The 23,196-nt window shown below is 42.5% G+C and overlaps 2 protein-coding genes across 2 annotated transcripts; both read right to left on the minus strand.

Moving 5' to 3' along the window:
* Positions 1–465: 465 nt before the first annotated feature.
* On the minus strand, positions 466–5,454 carry CIMAP3 (ciliary microtubule associated protein 3). Its single transcript, XM_045899037.3, has 6 exons — positions 5,436–5,454; positions 5,063–5,205; positions 4,330–4,428; positions 3,459–3,589; positions 1,700–1,817; positions 466–691 (listed from the first exon to the last, which is right to left on the minus strand). Exons 1-6 carry the CDS (start codon positions 5,452–5,454, stop codon positions 623–625), a joined length of 579 nt encoding a protein of 192 aa, XP_045754993.1. The 3' UTR covers positions 466–622.
* A 9,103-nt stretch (positions 5,455–14,557) lies between these two features.
* On the minus strand, positions 14,558–22,945 carry CHIA (chitinase acidic). Its single transcript, XM_045895369.1, is given in 15 exon segments — positions 14,558–14,737; positions 14,769–14,845; positions 15,600–15,741; positions 15,829–15,948; positions 16,429–16,614; positions 16,880–16,904; positions 16,906–17,001; positions 17,183–17,292; positions 18,528–18,610; positions 18,613–18,662; positions 18,664–18,702; positions 19,375–19,434; positions 20,953–21,154; positions 21,692–21,721; positions 22,921–22,945. Coding segments are annotated over 15 exon segments (1,425 nt in total).
* Between the last annotated feature and the right edge of the window lie 251 nt (positions 22,946–23,196).

A 23,196-nucleotide genomic window follows, 5' to 3' on the forward strand; every position in this document is an offset into this window, starting at 1 on the left:
GCCACTCTTCCTGACACATGGTAGGAACTCAATTAATATGATGACCCACAAATGACATAGATGAAGTAATGGGAAATGGGGAATTTCTGATCCAGTAAGTTTAATATCAGTCTGGGAAAAGGAACAAATTCCTGACCCTGCTCCTGCATGTCAGAAACTCAGAAATCTGGAAGAGTTTCTAAAATATAAATGTTTTACTCTGCCTGTAAGTACCCTCCATGTGTAGTAAGCCCATGAATAAGCCCAAGTAGTCATCCAATCCATGATATGGAGAGGCCAACAGCCCCCTTTTCAGGGCTAGTGGTAGAATACATAAAACTGGAACCTGGGGATTAGAGCATGAGGACAGAGACCCATGACTATTTCAGTAAAATGGAGCCACCCCACTGAACACTGGGCAGGAACCCCAGACCCATCTATATATGTATATGACAAACCAGCACGTGTACACAGAATAGTCTGATGTAGTCTTTCTGTTCTCACATAGTAGTTATGAGCCCCTTCCCTCCCTGGGCCCCATGCTGGCAGACAAGAGAGCAAGGCAGTGCAGGGGGGAAGAGCAGCTCTGTCCTCAGTCCTGGATCTATGGTCAGGAGGAGCATATGAAGGTAGTCACAGCTCCTCAACTGTAAAACAGGCTTAGGTAGGCCACACGGTTCCGGTGCTTTCTGAAGTCCTTGTCGGTGGACAACTGCAATGAAGGAATACTATTTAGGTCAATATTCTAATGAGAACCCTCTACCTCCTGTCCTCCTGGCTGTGCAAAATAGAAGTGCACATCACCGCTGTTGTGGCCCACCTGAAGCCCACCCCATACGAGCCTAGTCTTAGGATTCTGTCAACATAGAGCTAGTCTCTGTCATCTTACTGTGCTGTCATGCTAGGACTTGGTAAATCTCCAAGTGTAACTGGTAAACTTCTCAACAACAAAGATTATGTGTTTGATTCCTGACTGTTACTCATAGGTCTAGCATGATGATGTTGATACAGTAGGCATTTAATAAATAGTTGTGGAATTAATCCAAGGTTCCTCTTAAATAACAGCACCTCTGGAATTATGATAGCTCACATGGGTGGAGCATTTATTATGTTACACGTACTATGTTAAATGCTTTTCTATATTTGCTTGATCTTTAAAGCCTTATCAGCTTAATTCTATTATATCCATTTTAAAGAATGAAAATTGAGGCTTAGAAAAATCGCCTGAGATCACACAGCCAGCAATATGGTAGCTAGTATTTGAACCCAGGCAGTCTGTCTCCTGAATCCATTTTCTCACCAGAATGCTCTACAGCCCCCTGCTGATCTAATACTCTAGTGGTGTATGGAAAGAGTACTGGTTTAGGAGTCACAAGATCTAGATTCAAGTTGTCAACTTGCACAAGTCACTTAATCCATCAGAGCCTGATTTTCCTCCTCTATCACCGAGGTATAATTGTCCTGTTCCTGCACCAGAAGATTATTTGAGGATTAAGTAAGAAAATGTGACTTTTGTCAGTCATACCCATCTTTAAAAATCTAACAGAACTGTGCAACTCTCCAAAAAGATTCTCATATGCATATCTGCACAAAACTGCACATACATATGCTGTCAGGGGAACAAGGACTTCCTGAAGCTCATTCAGACACTCCTGGAAAAGAACCCTTGATACATATGAACGTACAAGAGAGAGGCTGTACAGAAGTCCAGTCTTTTTACCTCAGCTTTTAGGGTTCTTTTCTGTAGACATGGAACCTGAGCCCAGTCTGGAGATCCAAATTTCATTGGCCAGGTGATTTTGGGGGGTGGTTTCACCTCCAGGTTGTATGTGCCAGGGCTAGAAATAAAAATACAAAGCATCATGTGTAATGACTTAGGGACCATATAGGAACTCCATCAGTACCACAACTATCCCTGAACTTGGCCTAATTCCTTGAGAAAAAGCAAAAGCCCAATTAGCTCTTTAATGTGGGGCAAGTGTGGGGTTCCCTTGCCTGTTAATGTATTTCTGATTAGCTGTGAGTGTTAAAGATATCTAGTCTTGGGGCGCCTGGGTAGCTCAGTCGGTTAAGCATCTGCCTTCGGTTCAAGTCATGGCCCTGGGGTCCTGGGACTGAGCTCCACATTGGGCTCCCTGCTTAGTGGGGAGCCTGCTTCTCCTTCTCCCTCTGCCACTCCCCCTGCTTGTGCTCTTTCTCTCTCTCAAATAAATAAAATCTTTTAAAAAAAGAGAGAGATCTAGTCTTGACATCCCAGTTAGGGTTAAAATGAACTCTAGATTGAAAAATATTTCTGCAACTCAGTATCCTTGGCTGAGGGACCAAAAGATCCCAGGAGTGGTGGGTGAGAAAAGGGCCTACCACAGTCATGAATAAGTACTGCCTGTGATGGGAAACTGGGGCTAGAAGTGTAATGATAAGTCAATCAGCAATCTCAGGACAAGGAGGCAGAAGCAGTTAAAGTTTGATTGATGTGGCATTATAATTGCCTTTGTTCATAACACTTGGTCTTTCGTGTAGACTCTTTGCTGTGTTGGAAATAGTACTTAGAATGGACACGGGGGCCAAGAGTCAACACTTCCACTTCCTTAATGCAACCTTGAGAAAGTTACACTCACTCACTGATCCTTGGATTTCTCATGAGCAAAACAAAGACCTCGACCCTTTGCCCCGCAGTTCCACACTTGCCGAATGGCTTTCTGAAGCACTCGGTCTACTTGGGCCACGGGCTCAGCCCCAGCACTCTTGCTCTGTTTTCAGTTCCTCTTTGCTCTCCACACTCTAGCCACACCAGCTTCCTCCTTATTCCTCCCACCAGTCCCTCCCCAGCTTACAGCGTTTGCACTTGCCGCTCCTCCTGCCTGGAAAGCCCTGGCCCAGATTTTCACAGGGCTGGCTCAGTCTTGTCATTCAGACTTCAGGTCAAGTGTCATTGCCCCTAAAGACCTTTCTGGACATCCTTGCCAAAGTGGCGCCATCCATCCATTACCACCACCCTGTTCACTGTCTTCACAGCACATCACCGGGTCACCACGCTGCCTGGTGTGCCTGTGGCAAACCTAGCTCATGGCTAGTCTCTTGCCATAATTAGTAAGCTCACTCTCAGAAGTGTCACTGTCTGACTGCTAAATTATATGGTAACCGTCCTTATTACCATTGGGTTTTTTTGAGTGTAGTTGCTTCTCATCTGTCCGGATTTGAGAGAGTAAGTTCCAAGAAATGAGGAGCCTTGTGTGAGGGGTTTAACACAAAATCTCTGGACCCCTTGGAAGTGCCTGGCACATTTATAGCTATTGATTGAGTGAAACACCTATGATTTAGAATTCTATAATGCCAGAGATCTGGAAGGTCAGAGGTTGGCTCTTTAAAGATGGGTGGGTGGTTCCTTATTCAGCTGGCATGGTTTGGATGGAACCCCTCCTTTATACATCCTTTTCTATTGCTGTTTGATGAAATGCTCCAGAAGAGAGGAGACATACCCAGGATAATAATTGCCCTTTGAGTATGTCCTAAATCGAGGCAACAAGGCATTAAATGGAGCAAAATTTTGTTTGTGTATTTGCTCCTGAGGATTTGCAGCCTGGTACATGCCGGGGTAAAGCATCATGTCCTGTTTGTCAGAAAAAGATAAACATGTTAGAGGGTGATATATATATATATATATATATATACATATAAAGCCTCTAATTAAAGAAAACAAACTCATCCTCTTTCTCTTCTTGTATCAGCTATAGTTTCACCACCCCAGCTATAGATATAAGGCTACAGTTGGGAGAAATCCAAGATAAGTGTGGGGTTCAGCTATCTAAAGGCACATAAGCTGGGGCTGTAGAAAGAGATCTGCAGGAGTTAAAGGACCAAGGTGACTTGCTGCACCTGCTGCCCCCACCATCCCACTCAGAGATTTTTTTAGAGCCAGTACCCCTCTCTTTGAGCTCCACTGTCAGAAAAATACCCAACAACAGATTAGGATCCTATACTGAAGACTTTTAGACTTGAAATCCAATCACACAAAAGGGTTCAAAAGTAGCAATTTGTTTTTTAAGTGGCAAGATAATAGAAACAAAGCTTTGGTACTTAATGTTAGCTGTATCAGCCCTGAAGCCCGGTCTTGATACCATTTCTTTGAAGAATTGTTTTCCACGCTCCTGGGGCTCTCACACACATTTGAGATGCTAACACCCAAGCTTTTCAGATAGACTTCTTCATAGCGTTTGTCTAAATATTTTTCTTGAATTTCAGGGCACAATTTTTGGTAACTTTCCGATCTCCCCGCTTTGCTTCCCGAGGCAAATACATGCAGCAACGTGGATCACACTAAAATCTAAGCACACTCAAGCCATTTCTAACCTTGTTGATTTCCTTAAACCTCTCAGCTGTTCTGGCACCAAAAGCATATCCTTTTCTACTGGTCGGGATCTTAGAGAGGTTGTATGCCAATCCATATACCTTCAGGTAGTATATTAAAAAAAAAGAAAGAAAGAAAGAAAATACACAGAGAATATTATAGTCATCAAAACAGAGTGAACTCAAATTGTTCTTATCTGAATCTTCTGTAGAAGTTGCTTTCTTTTTTGACTCCTCCGAGTGAAGACCATAGAAACAACTATATAAGCAAGGCAGGTGTACCAGTCTGCAAAGAAATGTGGCTGGCTAGGTATAGTAAATGACATTCTGGTGCATTCCAGTGAATCCAGTCCTGTAAGCCCCACAGAGCTGAATTTGCTGTAATCCCACCCTCAGTCTGATGACATTTCATAAACTGATCTAGCAGCACAGCAACATTCCCAGTTTGGACTAATGGGAGGCATTGGTTTGGAGGCTTTTGAAGGTGGGAATGGAGTGGGGACAATATAGAGGACTATATGAAGAAAGGCTTGCGTTTGGTGGGTGTTGGAAGTGGGGAGCAAGGGTCCTTTAATTTCCTACATTGGATCTGACAGCTGGCTGCAGAGGACCAGGGCACCTTCTCATGTTGTCACCCCAAAGATCACAAATTCCATCGAACTTTTCTTCCATGGAACCTGGGTATTCGCAGATAGTCAGGGAACTGAGACCCACCCAAGGGAAGGTGTATACTCACATCTTCTGCAATGTAACATCCTGGCCCTCTGTGGGGCGCTCCTCGGAGAGGAAGAAACTTGTTCCCCAACAAGTTTGGGGGGTGGTGGTGAGGAAAGAGCTTCCTCTGTTGACGTGTACCAAAGGGGTAGTTAACCAGCAACTCTGAAGATCAAGAAAGAGGAGAAACTCCACATGAGGAAGGCCCCTGGGTCCAAGTGAGCGCTCTGGGGGCGCGTGGGCTGTGGGTAGGTCGAGACGGGACTGGGGCCCAGTCGAGAACAAAAACCAGACCGAACCCCGTGGAGGGGACGGACTGCAACCCCCCGCCCGCCAGCCTCCCCACTCTTGCTCCTGCCCTCTACCCTTGATTCCTCTATCCCAGCCCAGCGCACCCGCTTTGCCGAAACACATCGCGCTGGTGGCCAGGCAAGCATTTGTGTACCGCGTTGCTAAGGGAACGCAGGGCGACTCAAGGGGTGTGGCTCCGCGCGCGCCTGCGCAGTGGGGCGGGACTCCCGCACCCCTTAGTCCCGGGCGGAGAGCAGGTCGAACTTTGTGGCTGGGTGCAGGTGGGGGGTTTGCTGGACCAGCGGCTACAGCAGCTGCGCGGGTGAGGGATTGAGCAGAAGGGCTTTGGAAGCTGGGCCACTGGGAATGAGCTGCTGAAGAGGGAGGGACGCTGGGTTCAGAATGCCCCGAAATCTGGACTGCCAGGATCAGGGACCTAGGAAAACGCAGCCCCTGCAGTGATGGCGGGTGGCGTGGGCTCCAGGACAACGCCTACAGCAGGGGAATTGGGGACTAAATGGAGCTTAGCCTAGACGGTTCCCTATTAGGCCCCTCTTAGACCCATTTTTCTGCAGGGTGCCCTCTCCTGCCTCTAAACGTGGCACGCACGAGGCTTTCCTTTCTTTTCTTTCTTTCTTTTTTTTTTTTTTTTTAAGATTTTATTTGACAGACACAGAGAGAGAACGCAACAAGGGGGAGCAGCAGGGAGAGGGAGAAGCAGGCTCACCGAGCAGGGAGCCCGATGCGGGGCTCAATCCCAGCACCCTGGGATCATGACCTCAGCCGAACACCTAAAGACTGAGCCATCCAGGCGCTCCACGCACAAGGTTTTAAAAGGGTTGGAAATCTTGAGTGGGGCAGGGACTGCAGAGGAATCACAGAAGTGCTTAATAGTTGTAAAATCTTGGGCAGTCACTTAAAGGTTTAAGTCCCAGTTTCCTAATCTCCAAATTGGGAATAATAATTCCTCTTTAGTGGGTGACGGCAGGATTGAGAGAACGGGATGAAAGCAATCAGGCCCTGGCACTTGGCAGGTGGCAGTTGCAAGAGGTTATTATTAAGATGGTACCCAGTCCCCTCAGGAGCACTCCCATCCTAACCCAAGAAGAAAGGTCATGGTGTGTGTTGACTTCTTTACCTTCTTTACCTTTACCTGTCCTGGATATTAACACCAACCTGTTTTTCTCTTGAGTTTTGGATAGCTTTAGGAGTTATCAGATGTGGGAGGCAGCAGACATAGGGTGTGACTGCTCCATGCTACCCTCCACACACACCTTGGCCTAGAACTGTCTGCAGGGATGATGTCACACATTTAATGTAGGGTTTCCAAAAAAGGTGATACTGAATCCTACAGGATATTTTGGAAACTTGAGGAAGCCTTTTGCTTGTTAAAAATTACTGAGGGGATGCTCCTGATCACTGGGCCAGGGAGCCTGGACACCCTGCAGCACATTGTCCCATCAAACAGTGAACTGTCATATGTCCTACATAAAAAGGAATCAAATAAAAATTGTACAAATAAAAAGTGCCATCTCTAAAAGTAAGAACCCAAGGCATGAGTTTAACAGCAGATTACAAAAGCTGAAAAAAAGAATGAAAGAACTGGGAATTGAATCGGAAGAAAATATTCAGACCTGAAGCTTGGAGATGCAAAAGGACAGAGAATACAGGGAAAAAAGTATAAGAGACAGATGAGAAACAATGAAAAGTTCCACTTATATGCAGATTTTTTTTTACAGTACAGCATTGTAAATGTATTCTCTCTTACAATTTTCTTAATATTTTATTTTCTCTAGCTTACCTTATGGTAAGAATACAGTGTATAATGTGTATAACATACAAAATACATGTTAATCAGCTCTTTATGTTATTTGTAGGGCTTCTTATCAACAGTAGACTATTAAATTTGGGGGGAATCAAAAGTTATAGGTGGATTTTTGACCGCGCAGGGAGTGAGCACTCTTAACCTCATGTGTTCAAAGGTCAACTGGATGTGTGTGTGTGTGTGTGTGTGTGTGTGTGTATATATATATATATATAGAGAGAGAGAGAGAGAGAGAGAGGGAGAAGTAACATTTAACAATTAAAGAATTGGGGTAAATAAGTAAGAAAATTCTTTGTACTGTCTTTGCAACTTTTTTTAGGTTTGAAAATGTTTTAAAATAATAATTAAAAAAAGATACCAATAGAAAAGTGAGAAAGTAAGCCAAGATATGGAGGAAGACATAAGCACAAAAGCATCAAGACCTGCAGTGTCCATCCAATGTATGAGCCACTACCCATATTAACTATTGGGCACTTGAAATGTGGTTATTTATTTATTTATTTATTTATTTATTTATTTATTTATTTGACACAGAGAGAGAGAGAGAGAGAGAGAGAGCACAAGCAGGGGGAGTGGTAGTCAGAGGGAGAAGTAGGGAACCCAATGTGGGGCTTGATCCCAGGACCCTGGGATCATGACCTGAGCTGAAGGCAGATGCTTAACCAACTGAGCCACCTAGGTGCCCAGAAATGTGGTTAATTTAAATTGAGATTTGTATAAGTGTAAAATACACATCAGAAATTAAAGACTTAGAATGAAAAGAAAGAGTACAAAATATCGCATTAATTTTGTATTGGTTACATGTTGAGATGATAATATTTTGGATATATCGGGTTAAATAAAACAGTAGCAAAATTAACTTTACATGTTTCTTTTTACTTTTTTAATGTGGTTATTAGAAATTTAAAATTAAACACATTGCTCACATTATATTGACATTGGATAGTGTTGATCTAGGATATATAAAGCAACTATTACAGATCAATAAGACAAAACAACTTAATAAAAAATAGGTAAAATACTTGAATGGGGAACTCAGAAAGAAGAATATCCAAATAACCAGTAAACATATAAAAAGTGCTCAACTTCAGTAGTCATAAAGGAGTTAGAAATTTAAACCACAATGAGCTACCCACAAGATGGCTAAAATTATAAAGACAGATAACACTTGGTGATGCTAGGATGCGAAGCAGCTGGAAATCTTGAATACACTTTTAGTGTAAATAGAAATTGATACATTCACCTCAAAATTTTTTATACCAAAGCTGAAGTAGACATCCCTATGACCTAATAATTCCTGCTCCTTGGTATGTACTCAGCAGGAATGCATACAAATGTGCACCACAAAGGCATGTATAAGAACATTAAAAGCAACATGATCAAAACAGTCCCAAACTGGAAAAACTAAATGCCCATTAATGGTAGAATGGAAAAACAAGTTGTGCAATACTCTTATGAAGGAATACTATATAGCAAAGGAGTAGAAAAAAAATCCTGCATATGTAACAATCTAGCTTAATCTCACAGTGTTGAATGAAATAATTTAGACATGAACATTTACATACTGCATGAGTACATTTACATAAATCCAAAAATAGGCAAACTAATTTATGTGTTAGAAGTTAGAATGGGGGTACTTTTTAAGGAGGGTGGAAGCAGTAAAAGAGAGGGGACATGAGAAGGGCTTTTGGAGCAATAATGGTGTTCCATTTCTTGGACTGGGTATACTGCTTACACTGAGGAGTTCACCTTGCATATTTCATTAATCTGTTCGGTTATGATTTGGGCCCTTTTTGGTATGCATGATAGACCAATAAAATAGTTTATTTTTAAAAATCTGGCAATCCTAGAGGAAGCACATTAACATTATTTACTTCTTTTCAAAAATAACATAGTCGTACTCCTTTTCCTTTTTTTACTTCACTGGTTGGTAATTAGTTGAGTATTATCCCTACTGTAACTAAAGCTATTCACCTCTTTTTGTTATCAGGAAACAGTAAGTCTGGAGTGTTATTAATTTTCTTAACACTGGTCTTTGTCCTGGCATCCGCTTATAAATCTGCTTTTTTATTTTCCTAACTGCTTGTATGAGATAACATTTAACCTTCTTTCTTAATTCTAGGCTTATTCATTGTTTATTATATGGTGCAAGAGCCTGACTACTTCATTGTCTTATAAAGTAATCACATATGAGCATTTATATATTGAAATGCATATTATTTTATTAGAAATTATTTTTCTCCTTTACAATTATGGCATTATATTATTTATGAAATTATGCGTGGCAGGTTATGTTATCCATGAATTTAATTAGGATAATAAAAGGGGTGTTACAAAATAATTTTTTACTCAAAGCAGGACTTGGGTCTGGATAGGACTGAGAACCTCTGATCTAGAGAATGGATGTGTCTTCAGAAGGTGAAAGAAGGAGAGGAACAGAGACTTTCTAAATCCCACTTTCCAGACTTAAGTACCAGCCTCTCTCATCTGGTGGTAGAGGAATGAATACAGGCTTTGAAGACTTTCAGAACTGGTTTCCAGCAGGTACTGGTGTGTCATTTACTAGCTACATGACTTTGTGGAAGCTACTTAGTCTTGATTCATCTATAAAATGGCACAAATTATTTCTTGCCTCCTTAGGGCTGCCATGGGAATTTAAGAGATAATACAAGACAAATCTTACACAGCAAATGACTAGCCTATAATTGGCATTTAACAAAAGTTAATGCACTTCTGATCTACCATCTCCATACCCAGAACCACAGGTAACTCCCAGAGTACCTCTGTGCAAAAAAAAAAAAAAGTTGCCCTTTCATCTAAATGGGTGCCACTTCTTATCAAGGCTCAGGACTTGATGAGAAGAGCACTGCCCCCTGCCCTGCCTGGATCAGGGCTTTTATGTAATCCTAAGCATACCCCCTCTCTTTCCAGTTAGACTCCCATACCGAAGGAATGAGTTTTCATAGATGTACTAGAGTTTAAGAACATGATTACCATTAGCAAAGTTCCAAAGAAATGGCTGGGTGATCCATGGCAGGATTTTGTTACTCATGTACTCAAGTGGATCAGATGGCTTGGACCTTGAAGATCTCCAAAAAGCTCTGTACCAGATGTCCCCATCGGAGGGCCTTTGAACTGACCTGTTTCCCTCATTCAACAATGGCTCCATGAGTCACCACTCTCATGAACAGATAAAGATGAAGGGTGTAACTCAGACTGGCTGCTAAGCAGCAGCCCCACCCTTGAAGTCCTCCAAGTCATTGTGACATTGCTTTCTGAAGGGTAGCATTATGGTGAGAAGGAAGCCGGAAAGGCCCCTCTTTGAAAATCAGTTCTAATTATTGACAGCATAATTTTGGGCAAGGTTTTCTCACAAGATCTCAATTCCCTCACCTATAATGTGGGGACAATATTCACCATGCAGGAGATAGTCTATATAAAGTACAAAGTCTCATGCTTTGAATACTCACCTTCTTAGTTCCTGTCTCCCTTCCTGCCCTAACCGATTTATTTATTCAACAAGTACTTATTAAACTCTTGTAATATGCCGGGCACCCTGGACAATGGGAACATAGCAGTAAACCAAAATCCTTATCCTCACAGAGGTTAATTCTACTGAAGGAGGCAGACAATAAAAATGGTAAATACATAAGATGTATGATATGGCAGGTACCAAGAGAAAAGAAGCACAGGAAGGGCAGAAGGAACAAGGAGGTTTCAATTTAAGGTTGTGCAGCCAGGATTGGCCTTGCTGAGAAGTTGGCTTTGAGGAAGGGTCTGAAGAACGTGAGGTCAAAAGTCAAATGGAAACCTGAGGAGAGTGTTGTAGCTTGTACAAAGGCCCTGAGGCAGTAACTGGCCTGGACTATATGAGAAACAGAAAAGAGGCTAACATAGTTGAAGTGGAGGGAATGAGAAGAGTCAAAGGAGGTAACATTAGAACCTTCATGGATCTAGAGCTGGATTTTGCCTGTCCTCTTCTTGCATGTAGTAGGTATGCAGTAAACATTCATTTGATTGACTAATTAATATGTAAATGAAGCAGGAAAAATGGGGGACACCATTTTTTAGGCTGCAGTAATTTCTGCATTCTAGAAATGGTGACAGAATCAGTCTTTATGGGAAAATAGTGACATCGGAAGAAGGTATTAGTCCTGGAAACCACTTTGATCTAGCAGCTGGCCACTGTGTTGTTCAAAGGTGCTTTTCTTCAGGGCACCTGGTTGGCTCAGTTGGTTAAGTGTCTGCCTTCGGCTCAGGTCGTGATCCCAGGGTCCTGGGATCAAGCCCCGCATCGGGCTCCCTGCTCAGTGGAGAGCCTGCTTCTCCCTCTGCCTGCCGCTCCCCACCTGTTTGTGCTCTCTCTCATGCTCTCTCTCTCAAATAAATAAATAAAATCTTAAAAAAAAAAAAAAAGATACTTTTCCTCAGAGTCAATGGCCTCTTTCATGTCCTTCACCAAGTCCAGTTCCCTGCATCCCCTCCTCAGTGTTATTTGCCATAGTAGTGACCTAAACAGAAACTCCTTCCAAAAAGTCTGCCTAAATTCCTATGCTCTATTTTACTCTAGGCTTTTTTATTCTTTGGTTAGAAATGTAATTACATTAACAATAATACCCAATTTTGCTGACTTTTGCCTTCACCAGCTTATTGAGGACACTCCCATATCTATGTTTTTGGTCTCCAAGGCATGTCATGTAAGCGCTCAGAACTCAATACATCAGCTACAATCATGAATGCGATTTTCCCACGTTCTATAACCCTATTCTAGCCCTCTCTTCTCGATGGTGAATTTAGATCATGTCACCACCTCTCCATCCCTGCTATAAACTTCCAATGGCTCCACAGCTCACTTACAATAAAATCCAAACTTCTAACCATGTTTCAAGACCTTGCGTGATCTGACGCCTGCCTATTTCTTTCCTGTGCCCACTACCCCGGCGCAGCCCTGGTCTTCTTCCTTCTAATGTGCCGTGTGCATTTCCACCTCAAGGACTCTGTAGTTGCTGCACCTGTGCCCAAAACTCCCTCTTCCCAGACCTCAAAATGACTGGCTCTTCTTGAATGTCAAGGCTCATCTCCCCACAGACGCCTTCCTTTTTTCTTTTTTTTAAAAGATTTATTTATTTATTTGGGAGAGAGAGAGGGGCTGGGAAAGGCAGGGGGAGAGCGAGAGAGGATCTCAAACAGACTCCACACCTGACCCAGGGTTCGATCCCACCACCTGAGCGAAACCAAGAGTCAGACACTCACCCGACTGCGCCACCCAGGCCCCTGCCCCCCACCGAGGCCTTCCTGGACTGCCCAAACTAAAGTACATTCGTCTCCTTTTCACTTTCTATCACTGTTACACTTTTTTTCATTTCTTTGTTTGCCTAACACTCTCACCATCAAAATATAACCACCATAGGGGTGGAGTCTTTATCTTATTTACCAATATGTCTTTAGTACCTAGAACATTACCTGGCACATAATAACCACAAGTGTTGTGAGCTCATGAATGTGTCGTCATGACCCAGAAAGCTGCTTGTGCCTTATCACTATCGACAAAGTGGCCATCTACAGCGTGAACCCTGACGTCTGTATCAAGGGAGGTGGTGAAGTACAGTCGTTAGGACTGTGAGCTCTGGAGCCAGCCTGCCTAGCTTGGGATCTGGCTCTGCAACTTATTAGCTGGGTGATCTCGGGCAGGTGACCTAATTCCTCTGTGCCGCAGTTTTCTGGAACTAATGTTATCTTCCTCACAGGGTGGCTGGGAGAATTAAATAATAAAATACATGTAAAACACCTAGAACAGAGTTTGACATACACTAAGCCTTCCAGAAAAAGAAAAAAAAATAGGAGCCATTGTATTAGGATTCTTCTAGTTGCAAAAAATAACAAACTGAAGCCAGCTTAAGCAGCAAAGAGGAATTTACGGCAGAGGTATAGGGGTGTTTCACAGAGTCCAAAGGCAGAAAGGCATCTGAGTCTCAGGAAGGAGCTGGAATTAAAAGGCGGAAAGCTGTCCATAAGCGTCCTCTGTCTCTCGTGGCGGCTTTCAACTGCATCTCCCCTTCGGTCTTCTTGCTTTGTATCCAGAGCAACTGCCCTTCTCCACAGCCTCTCACTACAGCTCCTGAGTTTAAGTATCCCCGGGCAAGCCACTCTCAGGGTATGACAGCCACTCCTTGTTGCCTGTTGCAGATTTCAAGGCTTGGTGATTTGATTAGCCTTCTTGAGTCTAATGATGTCCATCCTAGTCAATCAGCCAAGCCAGGGGAGGAGAAGATTCAGTATAAGCACAGCAGCTGGGGACCACGGCCATGACTTCAAAGAAGGGGACAATCTCCTGATAAAGGAGCACTGCAGGTCCACAGGCTGGGCAGACATCCCCAAAGTTTCCTGGTCTAAGAGGCGCTGTGCCAGCTCTGGGACCTCAGCAGATATGGACAGAGTGCCCTGGGCTTCATCTTTTTGAGCAAGCCGCACAGGCCTGTGCCACCAAGTGTCACGGAATCACTCTGGCTCTTTCCTGAGGGCAGTCTCCAGGCTACAGACCTATCTTCTTCATGTCCTCATCCCATCCCAGCACCAAACATTCAGGCATTTCCTCCTGACAGCCTCTGACCTTCATGCAGATCAACCAGGCTCCCCTACTTCGTCACACACTCTTTTCTTCGGCCACCCCCTGCCCCTGAGCAGCCTGTATTTTCACATCTAGAAATGTTTCCACCCCAATCACTTAACCCAAAAAGGCTCATGTTGTTGTTGTTTTTTTCTTAAAGATTTTTTATTTGAATCACAGACCTGTACCTCTGAAACAAATAATACATTATATGTTAAAAAAAAAAAAAGAAGAAGAAGAAGATAGCAGGAGGGGAAGAATGAAGGGGGGGAAATTGGAGGGGAGATGAACCAGGAGAGACAATGGACTCTGAAAAACAAACTGAGGGCTCTAGAGGGGAGGGGGGTGGGGGGACGGGCTAGCCTGGTGATGGGTATTAAAGAGGGCACGTTCTGCATGGAGCACTGGGTGTTATGCACAAACAATGAATCATGGAACACTACATCAAAAACTAATGATGTAATGTATGGTGATTAACATAACATAATAATAAAAAAATTTTTCAAAAAAAAGATTATTTATTTATTTGACAGAGAGAGACACAGAGAGAGAGGGAACACAAGCAGGGAGAGTGGGAGAGGGAGAAGCAGGCTCTCCACTGAGCAGGGAGCCCGATGCGGGGCTCGATCCCAGGACCCGGGGATCATGACCTAAGCCAAAGGCAGACGCTTAACCGACTGAGCCACCCAGGCGCCCCAAGTCTCATGTTTTGACTGACAGCTTTTATTGCAGAACTCTAGGTAGGAGCAAGATGTACCAAGCGAAGGAGACCCGGGAATGGAGACAGGTCAGGTTTATGCCCAGTTGCAGCAATCACAGCTGGTGTCAAAGACATGCCTGGCCTGGCAGTTCTGCTGGTATGTGACTCCATTCAGGCAGTGCCAGAAGGCATTTCTGTTATTCGCCACAGGGTAGAGGCCGTTGGTTTTTCCCGCACAGAATCCACTGCCCCCAGAACTGCCTCCAGAGCTGCTTCCAGAGCTGGGCTCCTGCTCCCACTTCCCCGCTCCCACTTCCGCCCCCACTTCAGCTCCTGGGAGGAGGAGTTATGGGTTCCACGGGCTGAGCAGGGGCGGTGCAACCTGAAACAGCACAAAACAGACTCATGGACCTGGAAGAGGCTCCCACCCTCGCCTAGAGGGGAGGAGACTAGTGGCCCTGAGGAGAAGGTCTGGAGGTGGAGTGCTGTTAGCTCTGGATCCCTACAAGTGAGGAGATCACAAGATAACTCCATACTCAGGAAAAGCTATAATTTCAAGCCACTCTGCTTTTAAATTTTAAAAAGTTCTCTCTTCCCTGATGATGTCAAAATCATTAAAAAAAAAAAATTACTGAGCATCAGTATGTGCAAAATACTTGCCTAGGATCTGGGTATAAGTGGCAAGCCAATGAGCTCTGAGAGAAAAATCTGGAAAAAATTTAAGATGTGGTATTTCCCCTGAATTACAGATTAGAAACATGTGAGCAGTACTGAGGGTTTCTTGTTCAGTCTCTAGGTGGGCTGAAAGAGACTTTTCATGAGGGAAGTGTTCATAGAAAAGTAAATGCTTATATATTGAAGGTCAACCAAATTTCTTGGGGCTTTTCCACACCTTTAAGACTTAGCCGAGGTGGAAAACTCAGGTAGGCCTGGTTTGCCATAAAAGCATGACATTCCTGACCTGGAAGTTCAAGGGTAGGGAAAGAATGGAGCACCTGTGTCTCAGCTGGGCAAGAGCAGTGAGGTGAAATGTGAAGTGACTCCCTGGCCAGTGGAGGGGGGCAGATGTTAGAGTTGCCTTTTGACTGGGAGAAGGAGCAATTGTATACCCCTGGCATCCTTCTGTTTTCACTTACTTGCACTCTGCAGCCCAAGAGCTTTCTTCAGGGTGTTGATCAGGGGGAACTTGCCCAGGTTGCAGAAAGTGCCTGTGAAGTCATCCAGGTCAATGGCCCAGACCATGGCACCTCCAAAATTGTTATCCTTAAGCCACCGAGCCTATTTAAGGATAGAGGACACCAGAGGTCATTTTACTTCCCTGGACTCACGGCTGGGCCCGCAGTATGTCAGACAGGCTGACCTTACCTTGAGACCGAAGCTCTTGACATCATCATAACCAACCCACTCGTTGCCCTGATAGGTGTAGGGCACATCCTGAGGAGCATCCCATGCCTGAGTGGCTCCATTTTTCAGGAAGGTACAGATCTTTAAAAAGTCAAGAGATTCAAATCTTTTAAATAAGATTCCCATGAAAGAAAAAACAAACACTTGCCTCTTTGATTTTTTTTTTCTTTCATGTCTCCAATTGGGATTTTCCTGGTTTCTAATTATGGGTTGTTATTTGAAGTAAATAATATCAAGTTGCTTTTGAAATATTCCTGTTATCCCTACCCTTAATACTTGATTTTGGGAGCCCACATTACTTTGAGAGATCTAGTTCTTTTATTTTCTTACATGCTAATATAAATGACCTTAAGTATGTAGTTTGTTGCTTGAAGGGATATTGCACATTCTAAGTGCTCTTCATACTGGATTAGGTAAATGAATAGGTAAATGAATTTAAACTCTTAAAGCATTTGGAATGATAGCTGTATTTTAAGTAGATAAGTAGCAGACAGAATGAGCCTTCATTCTGTTCAGCACAGGGCATGGAATTCACAGAACTGTATAGTCTAATCTACCTACCTCACGGTAGGCCCAGAACCCAGCCTGCCTGGCGTAGGGCCCAGCAGGACCAGCGCCAGAGGTGGGGGCGCCAATGCCAGTGTTGGAGGAGTCACTCAGGGTGAAGGTGTGGCCATAGGTGGGGACTCCAACGATGAGCTTCTCAGCGGGAGTCCCATTGTCCTTCCAGTAGTTCATGACGTAATCCTGCAGTGACAGTGTGTTAGGCTCCACCAGGCTGATGACCCAGCGCTTAGTTATGTTAGTCCACTGTTCTAACAGGCAAATTGTATGATGTTAATGACAGATAGTATTTTTTTCAAAGCATTTTGGTGAAATTATAGTTAATGAGATTGGAAGGATAGTTATCCAAGTGAGACATTTGCAGAATTTTCATTTGTGTTGTCCCTGAATTTCCATATGGTGTACAGCCTCATCTCTGGTCTGCATCTGCATGTGTGCAGGGACTCACCACACTGAGGTAGGTGTTGCTGCCAGTCAGTCGGGTATTTGTACAGGGGGCTGTTCTCTCCAGTGTAGCCCTCCCAGGAGCCATGGAGGTCATAGGTCATGATGTGGATGTGGTCCAGGTACCTGAGGTGGGGTAAGGGATTTAAAAACATTTGTGACAGTCATTTCCCACACCTATGCAGGCAAAAGTTACCACTTCCAAAGCCTCCTAAATGAGGTCCCTGAATAGCAAGACAGACTGAGGACAAGTCTACCTTGCAAAAGTGATAACTACAGGAGTTTGAGGATAGGGTGAATGACTCACTGGGCCAGCTGGGGGATTTCATAGCTGGACTGGATGTTGGAGATGCCAGCAGCTACAGCAGCAGTGATCATCAGACTGGGCTTGTTGATCTGCTTGGCCTCCTTCACGCACTTCCCCTGTAGAATAATCAAGTACAGTAGGTCATCTATGCATCTGATTTCAGTTCCTTAAACAAGTAAGTTTGTATCATGCTTTTCTTTTTCAAAATGCTTTCCTATATTTTATCTTACTTTAGTTTCTCAATATCTCTGTAAAGTAGATAGGATTGATGATATCAATCGATTTTATAGCTATATAATATGAATAGAAGTTACACAATTTCACCAAAGTCCCACAGCAAGTTAGTAGCCAGGTTATGCCCAAAACGCAGGTCCTAGATGACCAGGCGGAGCTCCACTTATATCACTATACTCTGAACTTATAGTTGCTGCAGTAACCTGTATCCAGCTTTTGGCAGTATACATGTTGCTTCCCTTTATCCAGTAAATGAATTACTTTGTAAGACTGACATCCCATCATATGAAATGCTGATTTCGTCAATAAGGGAAGTGGTTACAGCCAAGTGATGGGTTTCCATTATTTAGCATGAGCACCTTTATTTTGGGTGATTTTAATCTCATTTGGAGGACCGGGTTCAGTTTTTATAGTTGTATTATTAGAGTGTGCCAGAGTGTGTTCCAGTGAAGGGTGGGTCTGAAAATTGTCATGTGATACTAGTTAAAGGAATTAGGGAAGAAGAGAAATTATAGGCAGGATGTTACAGCAGTCTGCAAATATTGAATGATAGATTACAAAAGATGTTTTATCCTTTGTTATTTTGGTGAGCAGAACTAAAGCCAATGACTGGAAGTTATAAATTATGACTGGATGCATGTTTTGGCTAAGAATAGAGATGTTCTTTCTTATCTCTACAGCTGTCAACAAATAAGTAAATAATAAGTCTAGTGTAATGACTAGAAGCAGTAGGCTCTGTAGCCAGACTGCATGGGTAGTTATGACACCTACTAGTTGTGTGATATTAAGCAAGTTACTTAAACCTTAGTTTCCTCTGTAAAATAAAGATTATGATACTTATAGTACCTAGATTATAGAATAGATGTACAGGTGAAATGAATTACAATTTTTAAAATACAATAGTAGAATAAAGTAGCATAGTGTCTGGCACATAGCACACATGTGTTCTTGTTGTTATCTTTATGAAATGCTGTTGAATGAAGGCATGATATCTAAGAATCTTTGTGATGTGAAGATTCCATAATTCTAAATTTCAGTTTAGTTGCACTTGGGAAACACCAGATTCTCCTTGGAAAGAATAGGCTTTGAATATTCTTGGGTTAGAGATTGCCACTTCCCTCCTCACCTGCACTAGGACATTGAAGAGATGTTTGCCCTGAGGAGAGCTCCCATGAGAGCCAGGGTACTCCCAAAGTCGAGCCCATCAAACTCATAGTGGTGCAGGAATCTGATGACTGAGGCAATGAGTCTGGCGGTTCTCAGGAGTGGAAACCATGGCAATGAAGCTGAGGGAGACCCAAAGAAGGCAAGGTGAGGGAACGCCTTGGTGGTCCCAACACCTTCTAGTAAAATCAAACTTTTATATTTCTGCCTCAGAGCTCTTCACTGGGGACCCACAACCCAGATATAAGTATGCTTCTAGTTTTCTTTTGTCATTACTTTGTAATCAGTACTCAGCCAGCCATGGTATTTCAGAGTTCCCTTTATTTTGTTATCCACCCAACTCTGATTTTTTTTCCATAGGTTGCACTTGTTGCTTTGAAACCTGGCTACCCCAGCTCACTGTGTTCTCTCTCCAAATAGTCCCCCCCAAGTTCATATGCCTTCAAAGTCTTCTTGTTTGTTTGCATGACTTTCTCTTCTCTTCCCCCAGAAGGTAAATAGAAGTGCTATAGCACTCTCCACATGGATTGTGCTTTTGAAATACTTTAAGAAGAGGTTGTTTTGAAATCTCAGTAACTAAACCTCTGTGAATGGAATCCCAGAATATACATCTAAATGTAAACATATAAAATAAATTGTGTTCTACTTTAATATTGAGGTACTGGTAGAGTAATTTATTCCAGTAGCCTATTTGTTTAATGTGCATCCTTCATAACCTGTCTTAGATTGTGAAGTGTAAAGGAACATAACTTGTTTTCAATAGCAGATGAACACCAGGCTCTCCCAGAGAGGACTTATGGGGAGTTCCAAAGTTCCAGCCTCCAATGGCCAGGAGAGTTTTAGGCTGGCTGTTCCTACAAAGCAAAGAATAGAAAAGAGAAATTTCAAAATCCATGAGTCCTTCTATTTAAAATAACATTGCTTTGGTATTGGGCCTGGTCATATAGTTTGATGTTGCCTTGATAAGATATTCTGTAGGATAATTTTCCTTCACTACTGAAGACTTTCTTTATAAAAATTGTGTTGTTATCCAATACTTAGGATAATACTAAGTGAAATAAGTCAGTCAGAGAAAGGCAAATGCCATATGACTTCAATCAGATGTGGAATTTAATAAACAAAGAAAAAAGAGACAAACACAAAACAGACTTAAATACAGAGAACAAACTGGTAGTTGTCAGAGAGGAGGTAGGTAAGGGGATGAGGTGAAATAGGTGAAAGAGAGGAAAAGTACACTTATCATGGTGAGCACTGAGTAATGTATAGAATTGTTGAATTAGTATATTGCACACCTGAAACTAATACTGTATGTTAATTAGACTTCAACAACAACAACAAAATTGTGTTGTTATCATAAATGCACTCAAAATTCTTCGAGGAAATCCAAATTATGGGAGTGGATTTTGTAAAAACAGGTATCTATTGGCAATAATATATATAAAACTTAAAAGCATAATTAAATCATATTCTGTTCCATCAGATGAAATGATAAATGTTGCTGGAGCATAATTACTTTCTCAGCCTCCAAGATAATGACTATAAATCAGTTGCTTAAAATTATGCCCATTTTTCTGGAATAGTGGTTCTCAAACAGTTTATATAAGAATGGAGTTCAACGGTCAGAGTGGGAAAACATTAAAATTCTGGGCTTATAGCCCCTTTCTTAGAGATTCTGATTCAGTTGGACTGTGGGAGGGATTGACATTTTTATCAGGTGCCCCATGTGATTCTGATACATAGTCAATGGATCACACTTAAAGAAATACCACTCCACAGAAGTTTACTTCCTCTATCATAACTTATATTCTAGTAGTTACATTCAAGATAGTACCATTACTGATGATAGTGATGGCCTGTAGCCTTATTTCTCCTAGAAATAGCTAAACTGAGCAAATCAGAAATTAAAAGATACCAGGGTTATTGTTTCTTTGTTATGTTTCATTTTTACACAAATAGAACTCTTAAAATACAGCAGACATTTCTGATTTGGGGGCCTCAGTGACGTCTAATCTTCATTATCTTCCGCCTCCTGCTCTCTGATGTGAGTAGCTAAGATGGCTTGCAGTTTCTTGGATCATAAAAAAAGCTATTGACATGGAAAAGGAGAAATAAAATTGATATATTTTGAATACCTGCTAGAGCAGGCAATGTGCTATGTTATCTATATCCTTGCTACTTAAAGTGTAGCTTCCTGAACCAGAAGCATCAGCATCATCGGGGAGCTTGTTTGAAATGTAGAATCTTGGTCCCCACCTCAGACTCACTGAACCTGAACTCATTTTAAGAAGATCCCAGGTGATTTGTTTGCACATTTATGTTTGGGAAGCACTAACCCAGGAGATACCAAATTAGATATCTCTTCCATCTCTTACTTGTTTTTCAGGCCACTGAAAGCTTGGTAGAAAGTCACATCATTCCATTCAATGGTGGTGATCTCATTGTTCTGCATCCCAGCAAAGGCATAGATCAGGTGAGTACATGGGCAGGGGTCAATGTCATCAGGCTTAAAGCACCCCAGGCCTGGCTGGTACTGGGCCCAGTTAGTGAAGTAACATGTCAGCCGGTAAGCAGAACCTGAGAGCAGTAAGAAGTGAGAATAATGGCCTGATTTAGGTGCCACTGAAAGGTGCTATGAGTTTTGGCTCTGTCTCTGTTTCCCTCCCTTTGCCTCAATGCCTGATCTCTATGTGGGGGTGTTTAATGTAAATATTTTTGCAGATGAGTTCAAAGATTCTAACTTGGGAACTAGTCACTGACTTGGGGTTAGTTATTTTTGACTCCAACAGATTCATTTGGGGATCTTAAGCCTAAGAACCACTTAAGAAAAGATGTCCAGTAGTCCTGTGAAACCCAGTGAATACTAATTTATAACTCCCAGTGGTCACGCTAAAGAGGCGAGCAGTGACAGCCAATCCAAAATAATAGGTTCTCTCAGTGTCAAACCCATCTGTGAAGTAGACAGTAGCTCTCTTTCCCTCATATGGCTTATCTCTTGATATACTTTAAAAAATACATTAATCAGACAATTGCATTATGAGTAATTTATAGAGATTTGTGGTTTATGGTAGGAAAAGATTGTGTCAAAGAAAGAAGACAGAGTTCATGACTTACCTAGCTGAGCATTCAGCAGAAGTGCCGGACCTAGAGGGAAAGAAAACACATGCACTCTGAACCAATTGTCTATACCCTGTGGAATCTGATTCTGAGGCCTTGGGAGCCATCCTATTTGCCATAGGTTGTTACAGCCCAGGGGCACGTAGGGATTATGCTGAAGAGTGGGTTTTCCAGTGAAGGCACCAATAGATCCACACTTCCCTCATCTTAGTCAAAAATGGCCATGGCACTCTCTTCTTCCACCTTTCATGTCAGTAATAAATGTTACTAAATGCAGAGTTCACAGGGTACTGTTTTGGAAGCTTTACTGAATTTTTACTGGAATGACCCAGAATGTACTCTACTCAATGAGTACACATCCATCAGTGCTGCACCTCCCTGAACCGGGATGGTTATATCCTTCCACAGACAAGGCATCCTCTAAAGCCGTGAATCCAGTATCTCCTGAAGCTTTGGCATTTCCTTGCAGCCACTTTTCAGGAGCTCTTCTAGTAGAAGAGAAGTACCAGGAACTGTGAGGCAAGACTCCAGATGCCTCTCCCTGGTTCTACCAGAGCACTTCTGACATGAGTGTTTTATAAAGTGAGCTAGAAGTTTCATTTAGAAAAGGTTTTGAAACTATAAAAAGTTTGTAAATCACAGCTCTAGAACAACTAATAAACAATGGATATAGCTTGGTTCTAAACAAGTTACTGACTTAACCCCTTTAAATGATTGCATTTCTAGCTGACATTTTTATGATACATCAGCAACTCAGGAGGACAGTAGGGGATAAAAAAGAAGTAATTCCGAAAACAGTAGAACAAAGATAACTCACATCACTCTATCTCAGTTCTACTGATTTCATCCCTAGAAAGGCTAGACCAAGGATTCAAGCAGGTAAATAAAAATGATACCAATTAAAATGAGGTGGTGCAGGAAGATGAATGCAGAACAAGAAACAATTGATAAGGGATTAGAGAATAAGAGAAGCATTGGAAGAAAATAAGCCTTTCTGTTAGGACAATGCCCATGGGATCAATGAAGGTAGAAATGTTACTAGAGTCAGCTGAGATTAGAATAAGAGACTGATTTGTATATGTCAGGATTCTCTTGGAAATTTTAAATGATGGAAGAAGAATGGAAGAGCCCAGAGGTATAATGTGAAGACTGCTTCACAGCTGTCAGATCCAGAGAGAAAAAGAAATCAGGTAAGAGTAAGGCTCTGTCTCTGACTACAGACTCACCTGTGAGGAGAATAAGCTTTGCCATGGCTGTCACTGGTACTGGTCTAGCAGAGCCTGGATTTGCTTTTTATACCATCTGAGTCCCAGGTTATCATAAGGGTTTCCAAGTGGAGAACAATGGACTCAGATGTGTATGTAAATAATCAGTAAATCAACAGATCTCCTCCCCTACAAACACCACACCTTAGACCTGCAACCTATACTTCCCCAGCACCACCACTTTCTCTGCTCAATAAGGACAAAGCAATGCTATGACTCCTAACAAGGTGGTAGAGA

Source organism: Mirounga angustirostris, unplaced genomic scaffold (genome assembly GCF_029215605.1).
Source record: "Mirounga angustirostris isolate CCGP_5_RB_7025 unplaced genomic scaffold, mMirAng1.0.hap1 SCAF_4, whole genome shotgun sequence".
In the NCBI taxonomy this organism is placed as follows: Eukaryota; Metazoa; Chordata; class Mammalia; order Carnivora; family Phocidae; genus Mirounga; species Mirounga angustirostris.